This window comes from Babylonia areolata, chromosome 19 (genome assembly GCF_041734735.1).
Source record: "Babylonia areolata isolate BAREFJ2019XMU chromosome 19, ASM4173473v1, whole genome shotgun sequence".
Taxonomy (NCBI): Eukaryota; Metazoa; Mollusca; class Gastropoda; order Neogastropoda; family Buccinidae; genus Babylonia; species Babylonia areolata.
In genome coordinates, this window is record NC_134894.1 from 2,397,515 (window position 1) to 2,418,960 (window position 21,446).

The 21,446-nt window shown below is 44.0% G+C and overlaps 1 protein-coding gene across 2 annotated transcripts in view; it reads right to left on the minus strand.

Annotated features, from left to right (window-relative positions):
• Positions 1 to 3,739: 3,739 nt before the first annotated feature.
• LOC143294025 (uncharacterized) overlaps positions 3,740 to 21,446 on the minus strand; it is a 28,067-nt gene continuing 10,360 nt past the window's right edge. For both annotated transcript variants that reach the window (XM_076605423.1, XM_076605422.1), the window contains one exon: positions 3,740 to 5,494. In XM_076605423.1, coding sequence (XP_076461538.1) covers positions 4,939 to 5,494 — 556 coding nt within the window. In that variant the 3' untranslated portion in view covers positions 3,740 to 4,938. The remainder of the gene's footprint in view (positions 5,495 to 21,446) is intronic.

The window sequence follows — 21,446 nt, forward strand, 5'->3', positions numbered from 1 at the left end:
CGCCACACACTGTTCCAGAGCTACCCACCACGCCACACACTGTTCCAGAGCTACCCACCACGCCATACACTGTTCCAGAGCTACCCACCACGCCACACACTGTTCCAGAGCTACCCACCACGCCACACACAGAACAATCCTGTTGGCAGAGTGTCACAACGCCTTGTCATGTTGCCACACAAACGTCACAAAGGCGAAAGGACAAACATGATGAACCTGCAGTGCCAGTAACGAATGGACAAACATGGTGAACCTGCAGTGCCAGTAACGAATGGACAAACATGATGAACCTGCAGTGCCAATAACCCTTCCCAACAAAGGCTGTGTTGTCTTTCCTGACCTTTTGGAGCAAAGGGCAACAGGTCCCATTATTCAGAGGTTTGTGTTCGGGTCCACTGAAGGTTGCGTTGTTAAGAGACGTGGGGACAGGGGTTCTTGATGCCTGTCCAGGTGAGATGTCTGTCTGGTGTTTCAGGGGGGGAGGGGTGGTCCTATACACAAACAGGGCAAATGCAGAACAGATAAAAACAGTTATCGACCAATTGCCTTAACATCGCATGTATGCAAACTAATGGAAAAAATTGTTCTAAAAAGACTTGTTCATTATTGTGAGAAGCATAGTGTAATTCCTGTAAACCAAGCTGGCTTTAGAAAAGGTAGATCCTCCACAGAACATCTAGTCAAACTGACTACACAGGTAAAGCAACAGTTTGCAAGGCGAAAAAACGTACTAGCGACTTTTTTTTGATGTGAAAAAAGGATACGACCAAGTGTGGCACGCTCGACTTTTATATAAACTGAAAAATATCGGTATCACAGGCAACATGTATGATTATATTAGAAGTTTCTTATCAGATAGATTTATACAAGTAAGAATAGGAAATACCTACTCAAACCCCAGACAATTACATATGGGGTTACCACAAGGATCAGTAATTTCGCCAATTTTATTCAATATATTATTAGCAGATCTACCTAACAAGCTAGCTAAAGATACAGTCTTGGTTCAATTTGCTGATGACATTTGTTTATGGATGAAGGTGACAATGAAAAATAAAACGCCTACTAGGACACTGAATTACATAAAGAAAATATACCAGCGGGAACTTGATAAAATCAGCAACTTTATGACGGAAAATGGCTTATCATTGTCCTTAGAAAAAACAAATATGATGCTATTTAATACAGGATCAGACCCAGAAAAGCTCCCTGTGTTTACAATAAATGGTTCTATCATCAGATATACACAATATGTTAAATTTTTGGGAGTTTATATTTCTTCAAAGCTTTCGTGGAATTATCATATTGACTATATACTAAACAAAGCAAGAAAAGGTCTAAATTTCCTTAAAATAATTTGTAAACAGCACTGGGGGCAAGATATCAAAGCGTTGATATCTCTCGCAACCTCTCTCGTACGTTCACGCTTGACATACGCTCAAGAGGTATTTTTCAGTGCTCCACTGCATTTGTTAAAGAAGCTGCAAAGCATCGATTGTAAGGCTTATAAACTTGCTCTAGGTGTGCCCATTCTTACATCAAATTTAGGGACCTACAGAGAAACAGGTGTTTTATCTCTTGATGAACAAAGGAAAGCTTCAGCCGCGAAATTCGTTATCAAATCTTTAGCATATGAAACCTTTTCAAAAGAAGAAGCTAATTTAAGTTCACAAAAAGATTTTGCTAAACGAGCTAAGACGATACAGTCTATGACATCCATCAATACATTTGCATCAGATATCATTAGTGCTACGGAATCAAGAGACAAGCAAATTGCAAAAATACCTACTTTTTCACCAGTCCCTGAATAGGAGCAGTGTAAAGCTACCTTTGACATGGATTATACAGATTTATCCAAGAATAGTCACCATTTTTGTTAAAACCTGAAGTGCTCTCCCATATAGAAAATCAATATTCTAATTATCTAAAAATATACACAGACGGATCTGTTCTAGAAGATGGTAATTCAGGAGCGGCTTTTGTAATTCCCTCATTTAGATTAGAAAAATTATACTATATTGGTAGACAATATTCCATTTTCACAGCTGAACTTATAGCCATACTTATGGCCTTAAATTATATTTCAGACATTCCGAAAACTATCAGTGAAATTCTATTATGTGTAGACTCGAAGTCAGTATTAAAAGCTATAGAATCTCCAAATTCAAAGAAGCGAATAGAGATGACAATGGAAATAAAACATATTATTCACCAACTGACAAAACAGGGCATTAAATTAACTTTCTGTTGGGTACCTTCGCACTGTGGAATATCTTCAAATGAGTGGGTAGACCAAGCAGCTAGAAGAGCAGCACGTAATTTCGAAGGCGCAATACAACTTGACATCCAGTTAGATCTACATGAATACATTAGTTGTATAGAAAATGTATCTAGAAATCGATTTAAGAAATTACTTATAGATTCAAATAATCAATATTACCAATGTTGTGTAAACACAAAGAATGCAGCTAATCCCAAACATTTTCTAAATTTGACACCAGCAGCACATTCAAGACAAATTACAAGTCTAATGTATAGAATTCGTTTAAATGCCTTTCGTACAAAATTTTCTAAAAATATAAAATGTATATGCGGTAAGCAAATAACTGTAAGTCATCTACTCATTCATTGTCCGAGCATAAGACCGTTAATTCCTAAAGATGTAGTTGATGACTTTTCTTCCAATATTTCATTAGCCACTGAAAAGATTTTGAATGATTATTCATTGCTGAGAATGTTTTCGGAAATTTTAAACTCCAGTCCAGTTGGTATTCTCCTTTGATGTGTTATAATTAATGTTGTTATTTATATTTACATTGTTATAGGTTAATACTTGTTGATATGCATATACATATTCTCCTTCCCATGACACCTCATTCAATACACACCACAATCTCTTTAGACCTTTTTCTTATAATATACTTTTCCTCTGTTACATAACATGAATATTTTTTTTTTACACTAATATTCACATGCATTCCCTTTCCTTTATCCACTTCTTTACGACTTTCCGTCTAAAAACACTTATAGTGAATAGACGTTAAACTGAAGATAACACACACACACACCACACACACACACACACACACACACACACACACACACACACACACAAAGAAAAAAAAGTGTTCAACGATAGACGCTTCCCCGAATTAAAAAAAAAAGAAAGAAAAGCCAGCAAAGTCCCAGCATCCAGTGTTCAAATCCCTGTGAACCCCGTGGTTTCAGGACGCACGGCCACTGAGGGCAGTGAGGATGAACGCGAACACAACCCTGACGGTGACGAAGTGGTACTGACTCACTGCACGCCACACACTGTTCCAGAGCTTCCCACCACGCCACACACTGTTCCAGAGCTACCCACCACGCCACACACTGTTCCAGAGCTACCCACCACGCCACACACTGTTCCAGAGCTACCCACCACGCCACACACTGTTCCAGAGCTACCCACCTCACCACACACTGTTCCAGAGCTACCCACCACGCCACACACTGTTCCAGAGCTACCCACCACGCCACACACTGTTCCAGAGCTACCCACCACGCCACACACTGTTCCAGAGCTACCCACCACGCCACACACTGTTCCAGAGCTACCCACCACGCCACACACTGTTCCAGAGCTACCCACCACGCCACACACTGTTCCAGAGCTACCCACCACGCCACACACTGTTCCAGAGCTACCCACCACGCCACACACTGTTCCAGAGCTACCCACCACGCCACACACTGTTCCAGAGCTACCCACCACGCCACACACTGTTCCAGAGCTACCCACCACGCCACACACTGTTCCAGAGCTACCCACCACGCCACACACAGAACAATCCTGTTGGCAGAGTGTCACAACGCCTTGTCATGTCACCACACACTGAACAATCCTGTTGGCAGAGTGTCACAACGCCTTGTCATGTCACCACACACTGAACAATCCTGTTGGCAGAGTGTCACAACGCCTTGTCATGTCACCACACACTGAACAATCCTGTTGGCAGAGTGTCACAACGCCTTGTCATGTTGCCACACACTGAACAATCCTGTTGGCAGAGTGTCACAACGCCTTGTCATGTCACCACACACTGAACAATCCTGTTGGCAGAGTGTCACAACGCCTTGTCATGTCACCACACACTGAACAATCCTGTTGGCAGAGTGTCACAACGCCTTACCATGTTGCCACACAAACGTCACAAAGGCGAATGGACAAACATGATGAACCTGCAGTGCCAGTAATGAATAGACAAACATGATGAACCTGCAGTGCCAGTAACGAATGGACAAACATGATGAACCTGCAGTGCCAGTAATGAATGGACAAACATGATGAACCTGCAGTGCCAGTAACGAATGGACAAACATGATGAACCTGCAGTGCCAGTAACGAATGGACAAACATGGTGAACCTGCAGTGCCAGTAACGAATGGACAAACATGATGAACCTGCAGTGCCAATAACCCTTCCCAACAAAGGCTGTGTTGTCTTTCCTGACCTGTTGGAGCAAAGGGCAACAGGTCCCATTATTCAGAGGTTTGTGTTCGGGTCCACTGAAGGTTGCGTTGTTAAGAGACGTGGGGACAGGGGTTCTTGATGCCTGTCCAGGTGAGATGTCTGTCTGGTGTTTCAGGGGGGGAGGGGTGGTTCTGGCTGTCCGACATGGCCTCAAGTCCTGGCTGGCTTACCGATGTGAGGTCCTGGGTTTTTTGGTGGTTTTTTGTTGTTGTTGTTGTTGTTTGTTGGGTTTTTTTGTTTTGTTTTGTTTTTTGCTTTGTGTGTGTGTGTGTGTTCTTTTTTTCCCCTTTTTATTTGGGGGGGGGGGAGGGAGCCTGGGGGGGGGGGGGCGGAGCTAGTTGGTTGGATTTTTTGTTTGTTTGTTTGTTTGTTAGTTTTAGTTTTCTTCTGGCTGAACCGGACCCTTCAACCACTCTGTCCTGCTATGCCTGTTCGCGGAGAGGAATCTGCAACGCCGCGTCTCCAGGACGTAGCCCGTGTGCTGATGACTGCAGCCGTCGGTTCCGGATCCACAGGACGCCGCACACAGCCAGCAGGGCCAGCACAAAGCCCAGCACGGCACACACCACCGTCAGAGCCACCCCGTCCCCACCCCCTCCGCCGCCCTCCTCCCGCTCCACCCTGCCCGCCGCCACGTTGTCGTCCTGCTCGGCCTGGCGGTCCGGGCCGGGGGGACAGGGGCTCCAGTGGCACTCCACCTGAGACATGTTGGCCGTCACGTTGTGCTCCTTCGCCATCCCCATCCCCGTCACCACGAAGTAGTGGCAGATGAACTTGGTGTGTGGGGGGAGGGAGGGGCAGTGGAGGGAGGTGCTGAGCGTGATGTTGATGACCAGGGCGGTGCTGTCCAGGTGGAGGAGCAGGGAGGAGAAGCCCAGGTCATTCCACTCCCTGGTGTGCACGAAGTGGTGGGTCGGGCACTTGGTGAGCAGCAGCTTGGTGCTGGTGCCCTGGGTCACGTTCAGGCTGATGCAGTACCTGTTCAACAACAGCCACGGTGTACCACAAGGAACGATTCCTGGCCCGTTACTTTTCTCTTTATACAGCAATGATTTACCTCTTTACATCAAATCTTATTGTGAATTGTTTGCCGATGACAACTCAACCAATCCAACCATTCATGTATTGAAGTTTTGACATCCAATTTACAAGACAGTGTGGACAGATTAGTTAAATGGGCGAACATAACTATATGTATCTCAGTGCTTTAAAATAGATAAATAAATAGATTAGTTCATTCATTCCTGAGAAAAAAAAAACCCAAAAAAACAACAACAGGCAAAACAAAAACAAAAGGGAAAAAAATTCTATATTTGTGTCTGTAACAAATCAAAAGAACCGTCAGAAAACAAATTTATTCAATATCTTCATTTCCGATGTTAAGATTGAAGAAGTCAAATCACACAAGGTTCTTGGTATTATTGTCGATAATGATTTATCATAGTCTGAACACATCACTTACCTATGTAAAAAGAATGTCGCAAATATCATTCCAGTTATAAAAAATAAAACACTTTCGAAATGCACATGCCCGATAACAATTCTCTCATGCGCACATGCAGTCAGTCACATATTATGTTTCTATGATGTGGGATTCTGCTAGCGCTGATACTCTAAAACCTCTTGTTGGATCACACAAACGGGTTTTTAAAATTAGTTTTATATATATATATATATATATATATATATATATATATATATATATATATATATATATATATAAAAGAAGTCATGTTCAGTTCAGTTCAGTTCAGTATCAGTACCTCAAGGAGGCATCACTGCGTTGGGACAAATCCATATACGCTACACCACATCTGCCAAGCAGATGCCTGACCAGCAGCGTAACCCAACGCGCTTTGTCAGGCCTTGAGAAAAAAAAAAGATAATAATAAAATAAAATAAAATAAAATAAAAATAAAATAAAGTCATGTTCGTTTACTCCTAATGATTGTAGGTCACTTGGTATCTTCCCACTGGAGCTAAAAACCCCAATACAATGAAGCTGTTATTGATGCACAAAATAGCAAGCGGGGGTACTTACTGGAATAATTTACCATCACATAAAAAAAGATATATAGAGAGAGTAGGTAATGGTAATAGCGAACGGTCCAGTCGAAGCGACCAGCTCAACGTGTATACTGTAAAGATAACATGTCGTACGACAGTCAAACGTAGTCCTTTTGTTTTTGAAGGCTTTCTCCGACTGGTTGCACCAGAAAAAGTTCGTCTGCTCATTCTTTTCAACGTTTTGTCGACGTTTGAAATGACAGGGGTTCTTGAGGGTAAATGCGTACGGGCAAGTCTAATTGCGAACGATTGCTTTGGGTACATGTTGACAATTAAAACAGAAGCAGGTCTTGAACTCATTAGACATTACTTATTATTGGAACATCGCACCAGACTGTTGTATTGTTGGTTTTGATCACACATGCACACAAACAGACATTTAAACACACACACCCCACACCGCACGCAAACACACCCTTTTGAGAGTGCTCAGTAACTGTGCAGCATCCTTCGCAAATAGACTCACGTCAAAATATCCAATGGTCTAATTGCAAACGACACTATTTTGCAGATGCCTGTAAAAACTGACGCTCTGATCTGTCATCATTATGCTTTCTTAAATCTATGCACATTCAACATATCCAATCAAATCAACTATTTAAACTGTGTCAACGTTCAAGTCCTACAACTTGTTTCCATTGATTTTAGGATTTTGAGAGCACGTTTGTAACTTTTGTCGACAGTGGTGCGCGAAGAGAAGAAAGAGCGCGGAAACAGCCGATGTTTGATTGTTTCTTGGAAATGGATATTCAACAAGGTATTAGACAAAGGTCGAAGCAGGCGTTAAATTGTGAAATACAACGGTTAAGAACGCTTGGAAGTGGGGCGGTATACGAATCGTTCGCAATTACACGCTGTTCACAATTACCCATACCTGCCCTGCCTTACCACAACAATTTGATCTAAAAAGGTATCTATTCAAAAAACTAGAAGTCACCTGAAATCCAGTATTGCTTTTGATGATTTCTGGGTTCCCTCTCGCTCTCTGTTTCTGTCTGTCTGTCTGTCCACCTGCTTGTCTGTTTTTACGTGTGTGTGTGTGTGTGTGTGTGTGTGTGTGTGTGTGTGTGTACAGTATACAAGAAACTTTGAACTTCGGTGTTTTCAGAAATTCACGACTGGAATCAAAATCAATTGTGAATTATACACACACATAGTTATGTGTGTGTGTGTGTGTGTGTATATATATATATATATATATATATATATATATATGTGTGTGTGTGTGTGTGTGTGTGTGTGTTTACTAACATTTGTCTTTTTACTGATTATTCACATTGTCTTATCTTATATATCATATCATATATATCATATTTTTTCTACATTTTTAAAATTCTATTTCTTTGTCTATTTGAGTGATTATATTACTCTATTTCTTATGAATTGTGTTTGTTTGTTTGTTTATTTAGTTAATCAGTTAGTTAGGTAATGTTTATTTATTCATTCTTTTAATGACTTATCCATTTACATATGTATCTTTTTTTCCCTCAAGGCCTGACTAAGCGCGTTGGGTTATGCTGCTGCTCAGGCATCTGCTTAGCAGATGTGATGTGGCGTATGTGGATTTGTCCGAACACAGTGACGGCTCCTTGAGTCACTGAACTGAACTGAACTGTAAACGGACAGATCTTTTTACCCAACAAATGAACGTATTTGGATTTGTTTTTCAAAGTATTTCTGTCGATGCGCTAAACCGAATTCAGTCATTGTGTTTTGCTGTGTCAGTCTGTATGATCATTCGTTCTGTGCGCTTGTATTGTACTGCACTGCATTGCATTGTATTTGTACTGTATTGTATTGTACTGCACTGCACTGCATTGCATTGTATTTGTACTGTATTGTATTGTACTGCACTGCACTGCATTGCATTGTATTTGTACTGTATTGTATTGTACTGCACTGCACTGCATTGCATTGTATTTGTACTGTATTGTATTGTACTGCACTGCACTGCATTGCATTGTATTTGTACTGTATTGTATTGTATTGTATTGTATTGTATTGTACTGTAATGTACTGTACTAAGTGTTTTGTATTGCATCGTATTGTATTGTACTGTACGATAACATCTTGTATTGTATCATGTCAAAATGTATTGTATTGCATTGCATTGTATTGTATTATACTGTACTAAGTGTTTTGTATTGTATCATGTTGAATCGTATTGTATCATATTGTATTGTATTGTAGTGTAGTGTATTGTATTGCATTGCATTAAGTGTTTTGTATTGTAACATGTTAAATCGCATTGTATCATATTGTATCGTATTGTATTGTATTGTATTGCATTGTATTGTATTGTTATGTACTAAGTGTTTTGTATTGCATCATGTTGTGTTGTATTGTATAACATTGTAATTTACTGTACTGTTTTGTATTGTATCATATTGTATTGTACTGTACTATAGTATTTTGTATTGTATCATATTAAATTGTATTGCATTGTATTATACTGTACTAAAGTGTTTTGTATTGTATCATATTAAGTTGTATTGCATTGTATTGTACTGTCAGATCAGACTTCTCTGTGTGAAATCCGGGCTGCTGTCCTTGGGGGGAGCGTCAGTACAGTGCAGAACCACCTCCGTTCTGCCTGGAGGTGCTGGTTTTCCTGACACAGCGGATATTTCCACTTCACTCTGCCTGGAGGTGCTGGTTTTCCTGACACAGCGGACATTTCCACTTCACTTTGCCGTGGACAGCCCTTTTCTTGACGTCGGTTCTTTAACGTGCGCTAAGTTCATGATGCAAACGGGACCTTGGTTCCGAATGACTAGCATCCAGACCACCACTCAAGGTCCAGTGGAGGAGGATAATAAAACTTTGGCGAGTGTGGCCTTCCATCCCGTGCGCTCAGATTGTCTGGCTGCCAGGCAGACATGTTAGAACTTTGTCACCACTTCCCTCTATGATGGTCAAGCAGCAAGCTCAAATTAACCATCATCATGATAAAGAAAAATTATCAATGCTCTCCTGTTTTTTGTTGTTGTTTTTTTACTACCAAAGTATGTGTCAGAAAACTGAAACGACAATGGAGCTTTGCTCTTCATAATCGTTCGTTTTCAATGAAAATGAAACAGAAGCAGAGTTCCACAGCAAACTTTATTTCTCCAGTGTGAGGAGAGTGTTTGGAAGCAGACGCAACCCCGCCGCGTGACACGCCACACTTCAGTGCACTGCTGACCACAATGCACCCAACTAGGGGCCGCCATTTTCTCTTGCTCAAACTTTGCAGTCCTGTAATCGTTCAGCCATCGAGCAGCGAACACGAACTGCTGTATATTTCAAAATAATCACAGTCATCAATGCTAAGGTTCCGCCGTTTTAACATTCCCCAGCCGAAGTCAGGAACCCATTCACACCTGGGTGCAGTGAGGAAAAGCGGAGTACAGTGCCTTTCCCACAAACACAACACCATGCTGAAACAGGGCCTGGAACCCTGATCACTGGTGAACATTTGGATCAAAAGTCCAACACCCAGCCCATTTTAGCGCGGCACCGCTCATCGATACTAACTGTATCCTCAGAAAACAGAAGTTACCTACATTTGGCGTGGATGTTGGGGAAATGTCTAGCTACGTGTCCAACAACACGAAGTCAGCCATCTTGGCTTTCTCTCCCATGTTCTCACAGCTCAGTCGTTTTGACAGCTACACGAACCGGGCTGGCGGACATCAGTGAACTGTTTCGCCTGTCACTGTTCAGTGTGGGACTCTACCAACACCAGTCACTGTTCAGTGTGGACTCTACCAACACCAGTCACTGTTCAGTGTGGACTCTACCAACACCAGCCACTATTCAGTGTGGGACTCTACCAACACCAGTGTGGGACTCTACCAACACCAGTCACTGTTCAGTGTGGACTCTACCAACACCAGTCACTGTTCAGTGTGGGACTCTACCAACACCAGTCACTGTTCAGTGTGGACTCTACCAACACCAGTCACTGTTCAGTGTGGGACTCTACCAACACCAGTCACTGTTCAGTGTGGGACTCTACCAACACCAGTCACTGTTCAGTGTGGGACTCTACCAACACAGTGCAGGCTGTATCTGTTCCACAATGTTCGCAAGATTAAAAGTGTTTCCGAGAAATCATTCTTCTTTCGGTAGATCAACGTGCAATTGAAATAACTACCCAAATACATAGATAAACAAATAAATGAATATATTCTTTTTTAAATGAGTAAGTGAATGAATGAATGAATCAATTAATCAGTCAATATATACAATCATTCATATTTGATATTAATAATTGTAATCATCATTATCTAATTAATATTATATTTAACAGATTATGAGTGAATATATATATATATGCATATATATATGCATATATATATATATATATATATATATATATATATATATATTAACAGATAATCTGTTAAATATGATATTCATTAAATGTACACACACACACACACACACACACACACACACACACAGATATATATATATATATATATATATATATATATATATATATATCCAAAACAACAACATGATGTATAAGAATATCCAAATGATAGGATACAACAGTGCCACCTAACAGAACAGCTCACAAGACACTCCGCAGTAGGACATGGCGTGTTAGAAAGTCTATACAAATCTAGGAAACACATTTGGATAGAAAGCGCTGAGAGACTGAAACGTGTGGATAATATGAAGACATCATCATCATCTTCATCATCATCATTATCATCATCGTCGTCGTCGTCATTAGTATTAGTATGGTCGTCGTCGTTATCATTATCAACACCATGATTTGCATGCATGCAGTGTGCGGCATTTATGAGCACGTTTTGTTGTATTGCTGTGTTGTTGTTGCTGCTGTTGTTGCTGTTGTCAGTATCATCAATATTGTCATGTATTCATTGCATGTCATATTCTTACTCACTTTGATTATGATACTTTTTCGGCTATTTGTGCTGTGTGATACAAAGTTTCATTTTTCTCACTATAAGTTTTCCTTTTTTTTGATATGATAACTGATGTACATAGTAATCAACTTCTTGATTTTCTGACACTTGACGCACGATGAAGCACAGCTACCCGTGCCGGATATCCATTCATTTCACTTGACCTACTTTCCTCTTGGCCAGCATCTGAACGAGCCCGAAGAAAATGTTCTGTTCCACTTGTTGAAACAGTAAAGTATTCAATTGAACTGAACTGAACTGAACTGAATTGAACCTGTGTATGTTTTACACGCTTCCGTCGTTCTGTGTTTGTTTTACACGCTTCCGTCGTTCTGTGTTTGTTTAACACGTTTCCGTCGTTCTGTGTTTGTTTTACACGTTTCCGTCGTTCTGTGTTTGTTTTACACGTTTCCGTCGTTCTGTGTTTGTTTAACACGCTTCCGTCGTTCTGTGTTTGTTTTACACGTTTCCGTCGTTCTGTGTTTGTTTAACACGCTTCCGTCGTTCTGTGTTTGTTTAACACGCTTCCGTCGTTCTGTGTTTGTTTAACACGCTTCCGTCGTTCTGTGTTTTAACACTTCAGACTGCAGAGCATCGCCGTCCTTATTTATTTCTGACATTTCTTCAGTTTCACTTTCAGTGTCACTTTCAGTGTCACTTTCTCAAGAAGCTGTCACTGCGTTCGGGCAAATCCAGCAGCATAACCCGCCGCGCTTGTCAGGCCTTGAATGTATGCTTTTATTTGTGTACCTATCATGATTTTGCCAAAGGACAACACTCTCGTTGCCATGGGTTCTTTTTCTGTGCGCTAAGTGCGTGCTGCACACAGGACCTCAGTTCAGCGTCTCATCTGAATGACTAGACGCTCAGTTTGATTTTCCAAACATGGGAGAAAGGGCGAGAGCGGGATTCGAACCCACACCCTCACATACTCTCTGTATCAGCAGATGAACGTCTTAACCATTCTGCCATCTATCCTCATCATTTCTTCATAACACAAATGTAAACACGGAAAAATATATATCCACACAACCACATGCATACCAACAAAAAATGCAAGTGTTTCAAAATTCAGACACACATTGCATTCCTGTTGGAGGGCTGAGATGTAACTTATAGAAGCGAAAATATTAAACCAAAATCATCATTATTATCACCATCATCATCAACATGTCATTATCATCATCGTCAACATCATCATCATCATCAACATCATCTTGTAACCTGAAGTGCACTGACGCAATGTCATTATCATCATCGTCAACATCATCATCATCATCATCATCATCATCTGGTAACCTGAAGTGCACTGACGCAATGTCATTATCACCATCGTCAACATTATCATCATCATCAACATCATCTGGTAACCTGACGTGCACTGGCGCAATGTCATTATCATCATCGTCAACATCACCATCATCATCAACATCATCTGGTAACCTGACGTGCACTGACGCAATGTCATTATCATCATCGTCAACATCATCATCAACATCATCTGGTAACCTGAAGTGCACTGACGCAATGTCATTATCATCATCGTCATCATCATCATCATCATCAACATCATCTGGTAACCTGAAGTGCACTGACGCAATGTCATTATCATCATCGTCAACATCACCATCATCATCAACATCATCTGGTAACCTGACGTGCACTGACGCAATGTCATTATCATCATCGTCAACATCATCATCAACATCATCTGGTAACCTGAAGTGCACTGACGCAATGTCATTATCATCATCGTCATCATCGTCATCATCATCATCATCATCATCATCATCATCATCATCATCAACATCATCTGGTAACCTGAAGTGCACTGACGCAATTCGAATCCTGCCCTCGCCCCTTCTCCCAAATTTGACTGGAAAATCCAATTGGGCGTTTTGTCACTGTGATCAGATGATTCACCAAGGCGTCTTGTCACTGTGATCAGATGATTCACCAAGGTCTCTGGTCACTGTGATCAGATGATTCACCAAGGTGTCTGGTCACTGTGATCAGATGATTCACCAAGGTGTCTTGTCACTGTGATCAGATGATTCACCAGGCGTCTGGTCACTGTGATCAGATGATTCACCAAGGTGTCTTGTCACTGTGATCAGATGATTCACCAAGGTGTCTGGTCACTGTGATCAGATGATTCACCAAGGCGTCTGGTCACTGTGATCAGATGATTCACCAAGGCGTCTTGTCACTGTGATCAGATGATTCACCAGGCGTCTGGTCACTGTGATCAGATGATTCACCAAGGCGTCTTGTCACTGTGATCAGATGATTCACCAAGGTGTCTTGTCACTGTGATCAGATGATTCACCAAGGTGTCTTGTCACTGTGATCAGATGATTCACCAAGGCGTCTTGTCACTGTGATCAGATGATTCACCAGGCGTCTGGTCACTGTGATCAGATGATTCACCAAGGCGTCTTGTCACTGTGATCAGATGATTCACCAAGGTGTCTTGTCACTGTGATCAGATGATTCACCAAGGTCTCTGGTCACTGTGATCAGATGATTCACCAAGGTGTCTTGTCACTGTGATCAGATGATTCACCAAGGTGTCTTGTCACTGTGATCAGATGATTCACCAAGGTGTCTTGTCACTGTGATCAGATGATTCACCAAGGCGTCTTGTCACTGTGATCAGATGATTCACCAAGGCGTCTTGTCACTGTGATCAGATGATTCACCAAGGTGTCTTGTCACTGTGATCAGATGATTCACCAAGGTGTCTTGTCACTGTGATCAGATGATTCACAAGGCGTCTTGTCACTGTGATCAGATGATTCACCAAGGTGTCTGGTCACTGTGATCAGATGATTCACCAAGGTGTCTTGTCACTGTGATCAGATGATTCACCAAGGTGTCTTGTCACTGTGATCAGATGATTCACCAAGGTGTCTTGTCACTCTGATCAGATGAAGGTGTCTGGTCACTGTGATCAGATGATTCACCAAGGCGTCTTGTCACTGTGATCAGATGATTCACCAAGGCGTCTTGTCACTGTGATCAGATGATTCACCAAGGCGTCTTGTCACTGTGATCAGATGATTCACCAAGGTGTCTTGTCACTGTGATCAGATGATTCACCAAGGTGTCTTGTCACTGTGATCAGATGATTCACCAAGGTGTCTGGTCACACTGATCAGATGATTCAGCAAGGTTCAGTGTGCAGCACGCATTTGGCGCACTCAAAAAGAACCCATGGCAACAAAAGTGTTGCTTATTGTCATCTAGCAAAAGTCTGGGGGAAAGCCACTGTACCATGTAACCCTGTGCTACCTGTCACATGCGGGCAGATGGAGCTCGACAGCCCGGGAGGGCAGTCCATCTAAGACAAGGAAAAGTCTGAAGTAAAACCCATGAAGTGCTAAGGAATGCAGGACAGTCTCGACATGCATTGACCTTGGGTCCATGGCCATGTCCCGACTTTCAGTAGCCGCGCCCCCGTGCCTCCGAGGAAGGTTTTTGAGCCAGAGGCTAGGACAAGGACAGTCTGATATAAAACCTACGACCTGAGGACCTCACTGTCACCGTCCCAGCTTGCTAGGCTATGGCAGATGAACCACGGGTGTAAAGGGTGGGGCCAGTACTGCGCACACTGCACTCCACCTAAAAATTCCATTGCGCAGGCTTGAAGGACACGTCCACGTCCGCGCCACCAACTATTCCAAGCCCTGTAGCGATGGGAAAGGGGCGAAAACGGCAGGTGGAAGATGTCACTGGAAGCCGCAGTTCCAATCCTGCATGCAGGCGGTTCAGGATATTGGTCGCCTGATTGTTGACCCGGAGGTGACAGCATCACTCGGCAGCACCCTGAACGACCAAGCAGCCTTTTCTAGGGACAGCACTGCTTGCTCCACACGGAGAGGGGCCTAGAAAAGGTGGTCCAAACAAATGCTCATCTCCATACCCCCCAGTTGGCTAGCCGCGGTCAACGGGCATCTCCAAACGCGGTCGAACAACAATAGAGAAGAAAAGGCCGGCACCTGCCTCACAATTAGGTGCAAAAGGACTAAAGGTAGCATGCTGGAACATCCGAACCATGCGTGACTCTGCAGACAGCAACCACCCAGAAAGGCGTTCCGCTCTAGTCGCACACGAACTTCAGAGACTGAACATTGACATTGCTGCCGTCAGCGAAGTCCGCTTTGCAGGGAAAGGCAGCCTCCAGGAACACGGCGCTGGGTACACCCTCTACTGGTCAGGCAAGCCAGAGACCGAGAGACGCCTTTATGGCGTAGGCTTTATGGTCAGGAGCACCATTGCCTCCAAGCTTGAAAACCTGCCAACAGGACACTCAGACCGAATTATGTCCATGCGCCTCCCACTACGGAACAAACAGCATGCCACTCTGTTCAGCATGTACGCTCCAACCCTCCAAGCGGACCCCACAGAAAAGGTCAAGTTTTACACTGATCTGCGCAACCTCGTTCAGAACACCCCTGCTGACGACAAGGTCATCATCCTTGGCGACTTCAATGCCAGAGTTGGCCAAGATTCAGAAGCCTGGAAAGGAGTCCTTGGCAAGCATGGCGTTGGTAATTGCAACGACAATGGGCGCCTTCTTCTCGAGTTCTGTGCAGAGCAGCAGTTTACCATCACCAACACCATTTTCCAGCAGAAGGACAGCCTGAAGACAACGTGGATGCATCCTCGGTCCAAACATTGGCACCTCATTGATTACATCCTGATGCGCCAGAGAGACGTACGAGACGTCCTACACACCCGAGTGATGCCCAGCGCGGAGTGTCATACTGACCACCGCCTCGTCCGCAGCAAGCTCAGGCTCCACTTCAAGCCCAAACCAAAGAAAGGAGGAGCTCCTAGGAAGAAATTCCAGGTCGGCAACTTTCAGTCAGCTGAAGTGAAAGCTGAATTCCAGGCGAAGCTTCAGGACAAACTTGAAGACCCCAGTTGCCCCACAGACCCCTCTCCAGAAGCACTATGGGCACAGCTGAAATCAGCCATCCTGCAGTCCTCTGAAGAAGTCCTAGGGTTCTCGTCGAAAAAGAACAAGGACTGGTTTGACGAAAACAACCAGGAGATCCAAGAATTGCTGGCGAAGAAGAGATCAGCCCACCAGGCTCACCTTGCACAACCGTCTTGTCCGGTGAAGAAAGCAACCTTCCGGCTCATATGCAGCAACCTCCAGCGCAAGCTTCGTGAGATTCAAAATGGGTGGTGGACCAACCTGGCAGAGAGGGCTCAGCTTTGTGCAGACACTGGTGACTACCGGGGCTTATACGAAGCCTTGAAGGTGGTGTACGGTCCCTCATACCAGGTCCAGAGTCCTTTGCGCAGCGCAGACGGCCAGGCGCTCTTCACAGACAAGACGTCGATCCTGAACAGGTGGTCGGAACATTTCCAGGCCCTCTTCAGCGCCAACCGCACGGTTCAAGACTCGGCAATTCTCCGCATCCCACAACAGCCAGTGAAATTACAACTGGACGAGCTACCAACCCTAGAAGAGACTGTCAAGGCCATTGAACAGCTGAAATGTGGCAAGGCAGCAGGGGTTGACGGAATTCCGCCGGAGGCGTGGAAGAATGGAGGCCCAGCACTACACTCCAAACTCCACAACCTCTTTGTCTGCTGCTGGGAGCAAGGCAAACTACCACAGGACCTCCGTGACGCAGTCATCATCACCCTGTATAAAAACAAGGGAGAAAAGTCGGACTGCTCCAACTACAGGGGGATAACTCTGCTCTCCATCGCAGGCAAAATCCTCGCCAGAGTCCTCCTAAATCGGCTGGTGCCTACTATCGCCGAAGAACATCTCCCAGAGAGTCAGTGTGGCTTTAGAGCCAACAGAGGCACCACTGACATGGTCTTCGTTCTCAGACAGCTACAAGAAAAATGTCGGGAACAGAACAAAGGACTGTATGCGACATTCGTCGATCTCACGAAAGCTTTCGACACCGTGAGCAGAAAAGGTCTGTGGGAGATCATGAAACGTCTAGGATGCCCCCCAAAATTCCTCAGCATGGTCATCCAACTACATGAGGAACAGCGTGGACAGGTCAGACACAGCAACGACCTTTCGGAGCCCTTCCCAATTGGAAATGGAGTGAAACAAGGTTGTGTCCTCGCGCCGACCCTCTTCACGATCTTCTTCAGCATGATGCTCCAACAGGCCACTGAAGATCTTGGCGACGACGACGGTATCTTCATCAGATACCGCACTGATGGCAGCCTATTCAACCTGAGGCGGCTACAGGCCCACACCAAGACACTGGAGCAACTCATCAGAGAGCTTCTGTTTGCCGACGATGCTGCCCTCGTCGCCCATACAGAAGCGGCCCTGCAGCGTATAACGTCCTGCTTCGCAGAGGCTGCGCAGCTCTTCGGCCTAGAAGTCAGTCTGAAAAAGACGGAAGTTCTCCACCAGCCTGCCCCACAGGAAGAATTCCACGCTCCTCACATCAACATCGGTGAGACAGAGCTGAAGTCGGTCCACCAGTTCAGCTACCTAGGCTGCACCATCTCGTCTGACGCCAAGATCGACAAGGAGATCGACAACAGACTTGCAAAGGCAAACAGCGCATTCGGCAGGCTGTACAAGAGAGTGTGGAACAACAAACACCTGAAGAAAGACACAAAGATCAGCGTGTACAGAGCTGTTGTACTGCCCACCCTGTTGTATGGCTCCGAAACCTGGGTCACCTACCGGCACCACATACGACTGCTTGATCGCTTCCACCAGCGCTGCCTTCGCACCATCCTCAGCATCCACTGGAGTGACTACATCACAAATGTCGAGGTCCTGGAGCAGGCAAAGACTATCAGCATCGAGGCAGTGCTGCTAAAGACCCAGCTACGTTGGGCAGGGCACGTGTCCAGGATGGAGGACCACCGCCTGCCCAAGATCGCGCTGTATGGCGAACTGTCCACTGGCCACCGTGACAGAGGAGCACCCAAGAAGAGATACAAAGACTCCTTGAAGAAAGCTCTCGGTGCCTGTCACATTGACCATCGCCAGTGGTCCGCAGTAGCCGCTGATCGAGAGACCTGGCGACGCACCATCCACCAAGCTGTCTCCTCCTTCGAAAACAACCGCAGGGCCAGCCTTGAGGACAAACGCAGAAGGAGGAAGAACCACGACGCTGCAGCCGCGAACCCAGACCAGACTTTCCCTTGCAACCGCTGCGGCCGACTCTGCTTTTCCCGCATTGGCCTTGTCAGCCATGAGCGTGCCTGCATCAGACGTGGACAACGCCCTTCCTAGATCTTCGTCAGCGAAGCCAGGCCATGATGGCTACTCATAAACATATATACATGCACTCAAGACCTGACTAAGCGAGTTGGGTTACCCTGCAAGCATCTGCCTAGCAGATGTGGTGTAGCGTGTATGGACTTGCCCAAACGCAGTGTACGCCTCCCAGAGAAACAGAATCTGAAGACCAACACGGCTGGACATTGAACGAACAAATGCTACAGATAATCCGTGTCACTGAAGGCCAACACGGCTGGACATTGAACAAATGCTACAGATAATCCGTGTCACTGAAGGCCAACACGGCTGGACATTGAACGAACAAATGCTACAGATAATCCGTGTCACTGAAGACCAACATGGCTGGACATTGAACGAACAAATGCTACAGACAACCCGTGTCATCGGGAAATTGGTGACCATGTCCTGGACGTCACTGCGGGAATACCTGCATTGTCTGTAGCTGTCTGCCAGGGGAATGGCGGGAAGTTGTTAGCAAGTTCGTGAATTCCGTGTAATTACATGACAGAGACTCTACGGATTTTCACGGATATAATAATAATATCAATAACAACAACAGCAGCAATAATAATAATGATAATAATAATAATGATGATGATTAATAATAACAACAATTATAACGATAATAATAATAATAACAATAACAACAACATCAATAATAGTAATAGTAATAATAAGAAGAAGAAGAAGAATTACGGAAAAATGTCGAGCGCTTTCCTCCCTAAGAGGGATTTCAAAGCGTTTTACAATAAACATCACACACACACACACACACACACACACACACACACACACACACACACACACCACATACACACACACACGCGTGCGCGCGCGCAATTACTTTCAAAGGGAAAAGGAAAACAAAAGATTTAACACAAAAAAGTTTAACACATATTCAAAGACTACGCATGTTACATTATTCACTTACAGACACAGACAGGCAGACAGACAGACAGAGTTGACAATGCTTATTGCATTAAGCATACTTCAAAGGGGGGCAGCGCCACAGCACCAATTTGTGTTTGGGAATACTTTACACTGTGTGTCCAGTAAAGACAGGGGGTCACCTCCGAGAGTCTGTGTGTGTGTGTGTGTGTGTGTGTGTGTGTGTGTGTGTGTGTGTGTGTGTGTGTGTGTGTGTGTGTGTGTCTGTCTGTCTGTTTGTGTGTGTGTGTGTGTGTGTGTGTGTGTGTGTGTGTGTGTGTGTGTGTGTGTGTGTGTGTGTGTCTGTCTGTCTGTCTGTTTGTGTGTGTGTGAATGTTTGTGTGTGTGTGTGTGTGTGTGTGTGTGTGTGTGTGTGTGTCTGTCTGTGTGTGTCTGTCTCTGTGTGTGTGTGTGGATGTTTTGTGTGTGTGTGTGTGTGTGTGTGTGTGTGTGTGTGTGTGTGTGTGTGTGTGTGTGTGTGTGTGTGTGTGTGTGTGTGTGTGTGTGTAATGTACGAATTCTCAGTTTAGTTGCACATGTTTTTGCTTCTAGATGACATATAAATATAATTCTGATTCTGATGCTGATTCTGATTCACACACACACACACACACACACACACACACACACACACAGAGAGAGAGAGAGAGAGAGAGAGAGAGAGAGAGAGAGAGAGAGAGAGAGAGAGAGAGGGAGAGAGCAAACGAACATTCTATCACAAGATCGGAAACGCTAACACACACACACACACACACACACACACACACACACAGAGAGAGAGAGAGAGAGAGAGAGAGAGCAAACGAACATTCTATCACAAGATCGGAAACGCTAACACACACACACACACACACACACACACACACACACACACACACACACACAGAGAGAGAGCAAACGAACATTCTATCACAAGATCGGAAACGCTAACACACACACACACACACACACACACACACACACACACACACACACACAGAACGAACGAACGAACGAACGAACGAACGAACGAAGTTTTTTATTGAGGGAAGTGGAATAAGCATACATGTGCTTTTTTTCATCCAGCCCTCAGGGCAAATGGAAATTGAATATGAACCAAAACATCCACAAAGTAGCAAAGAGATGAAGAAATAAAGACATGACATTCACATTCACATTTAAACATGCACATCTACATAATAAACATGTACATTTACATAATCATGATACAAACATCATCATGTCATGAAGGAAAAAGATCAAACCATCCCCCCCCCCCAAAAAAAAAAAAAAAAAAAAAAAAAAAACAGCCCCCCCCAAGCCCCCCCCCCCCCCCCCCCCCCCAAAAAAAAAAAAAAAAATCAGGACACTGATTGTGGTTGTATATCATTAAGTAGTGCGATAGCGGTTAGACATACAATTAAACTATATATGCGTATGCAATAAGATAAAGTCAAGTTAAGTATGATTGTTGACATATTTGTCCATAAGGTGTGTATGGTAATGTTTTTTGAATTCTTGAATGCTTTTCCGAACATTAAGATTGGATGAAATATTGTTCCATAAACAGCCTCCTGAATAAATGAGACTGGATTTAAACAGATCTACTCTTGGAATGGGGATCTTAATCTTGTTGGTCTGGCGGACTAGCGTGGTGGGAAATCTATCTCTCAAAGATGGAGCATAATTAGACATGATTTTAAAAATAAAAACTGCTTTGTTGTATTCAAGTTTAAGCTTTAGGGGAAGAATATCTAAATGTCTGCAGTCGTCAGCAGTCAGTGAT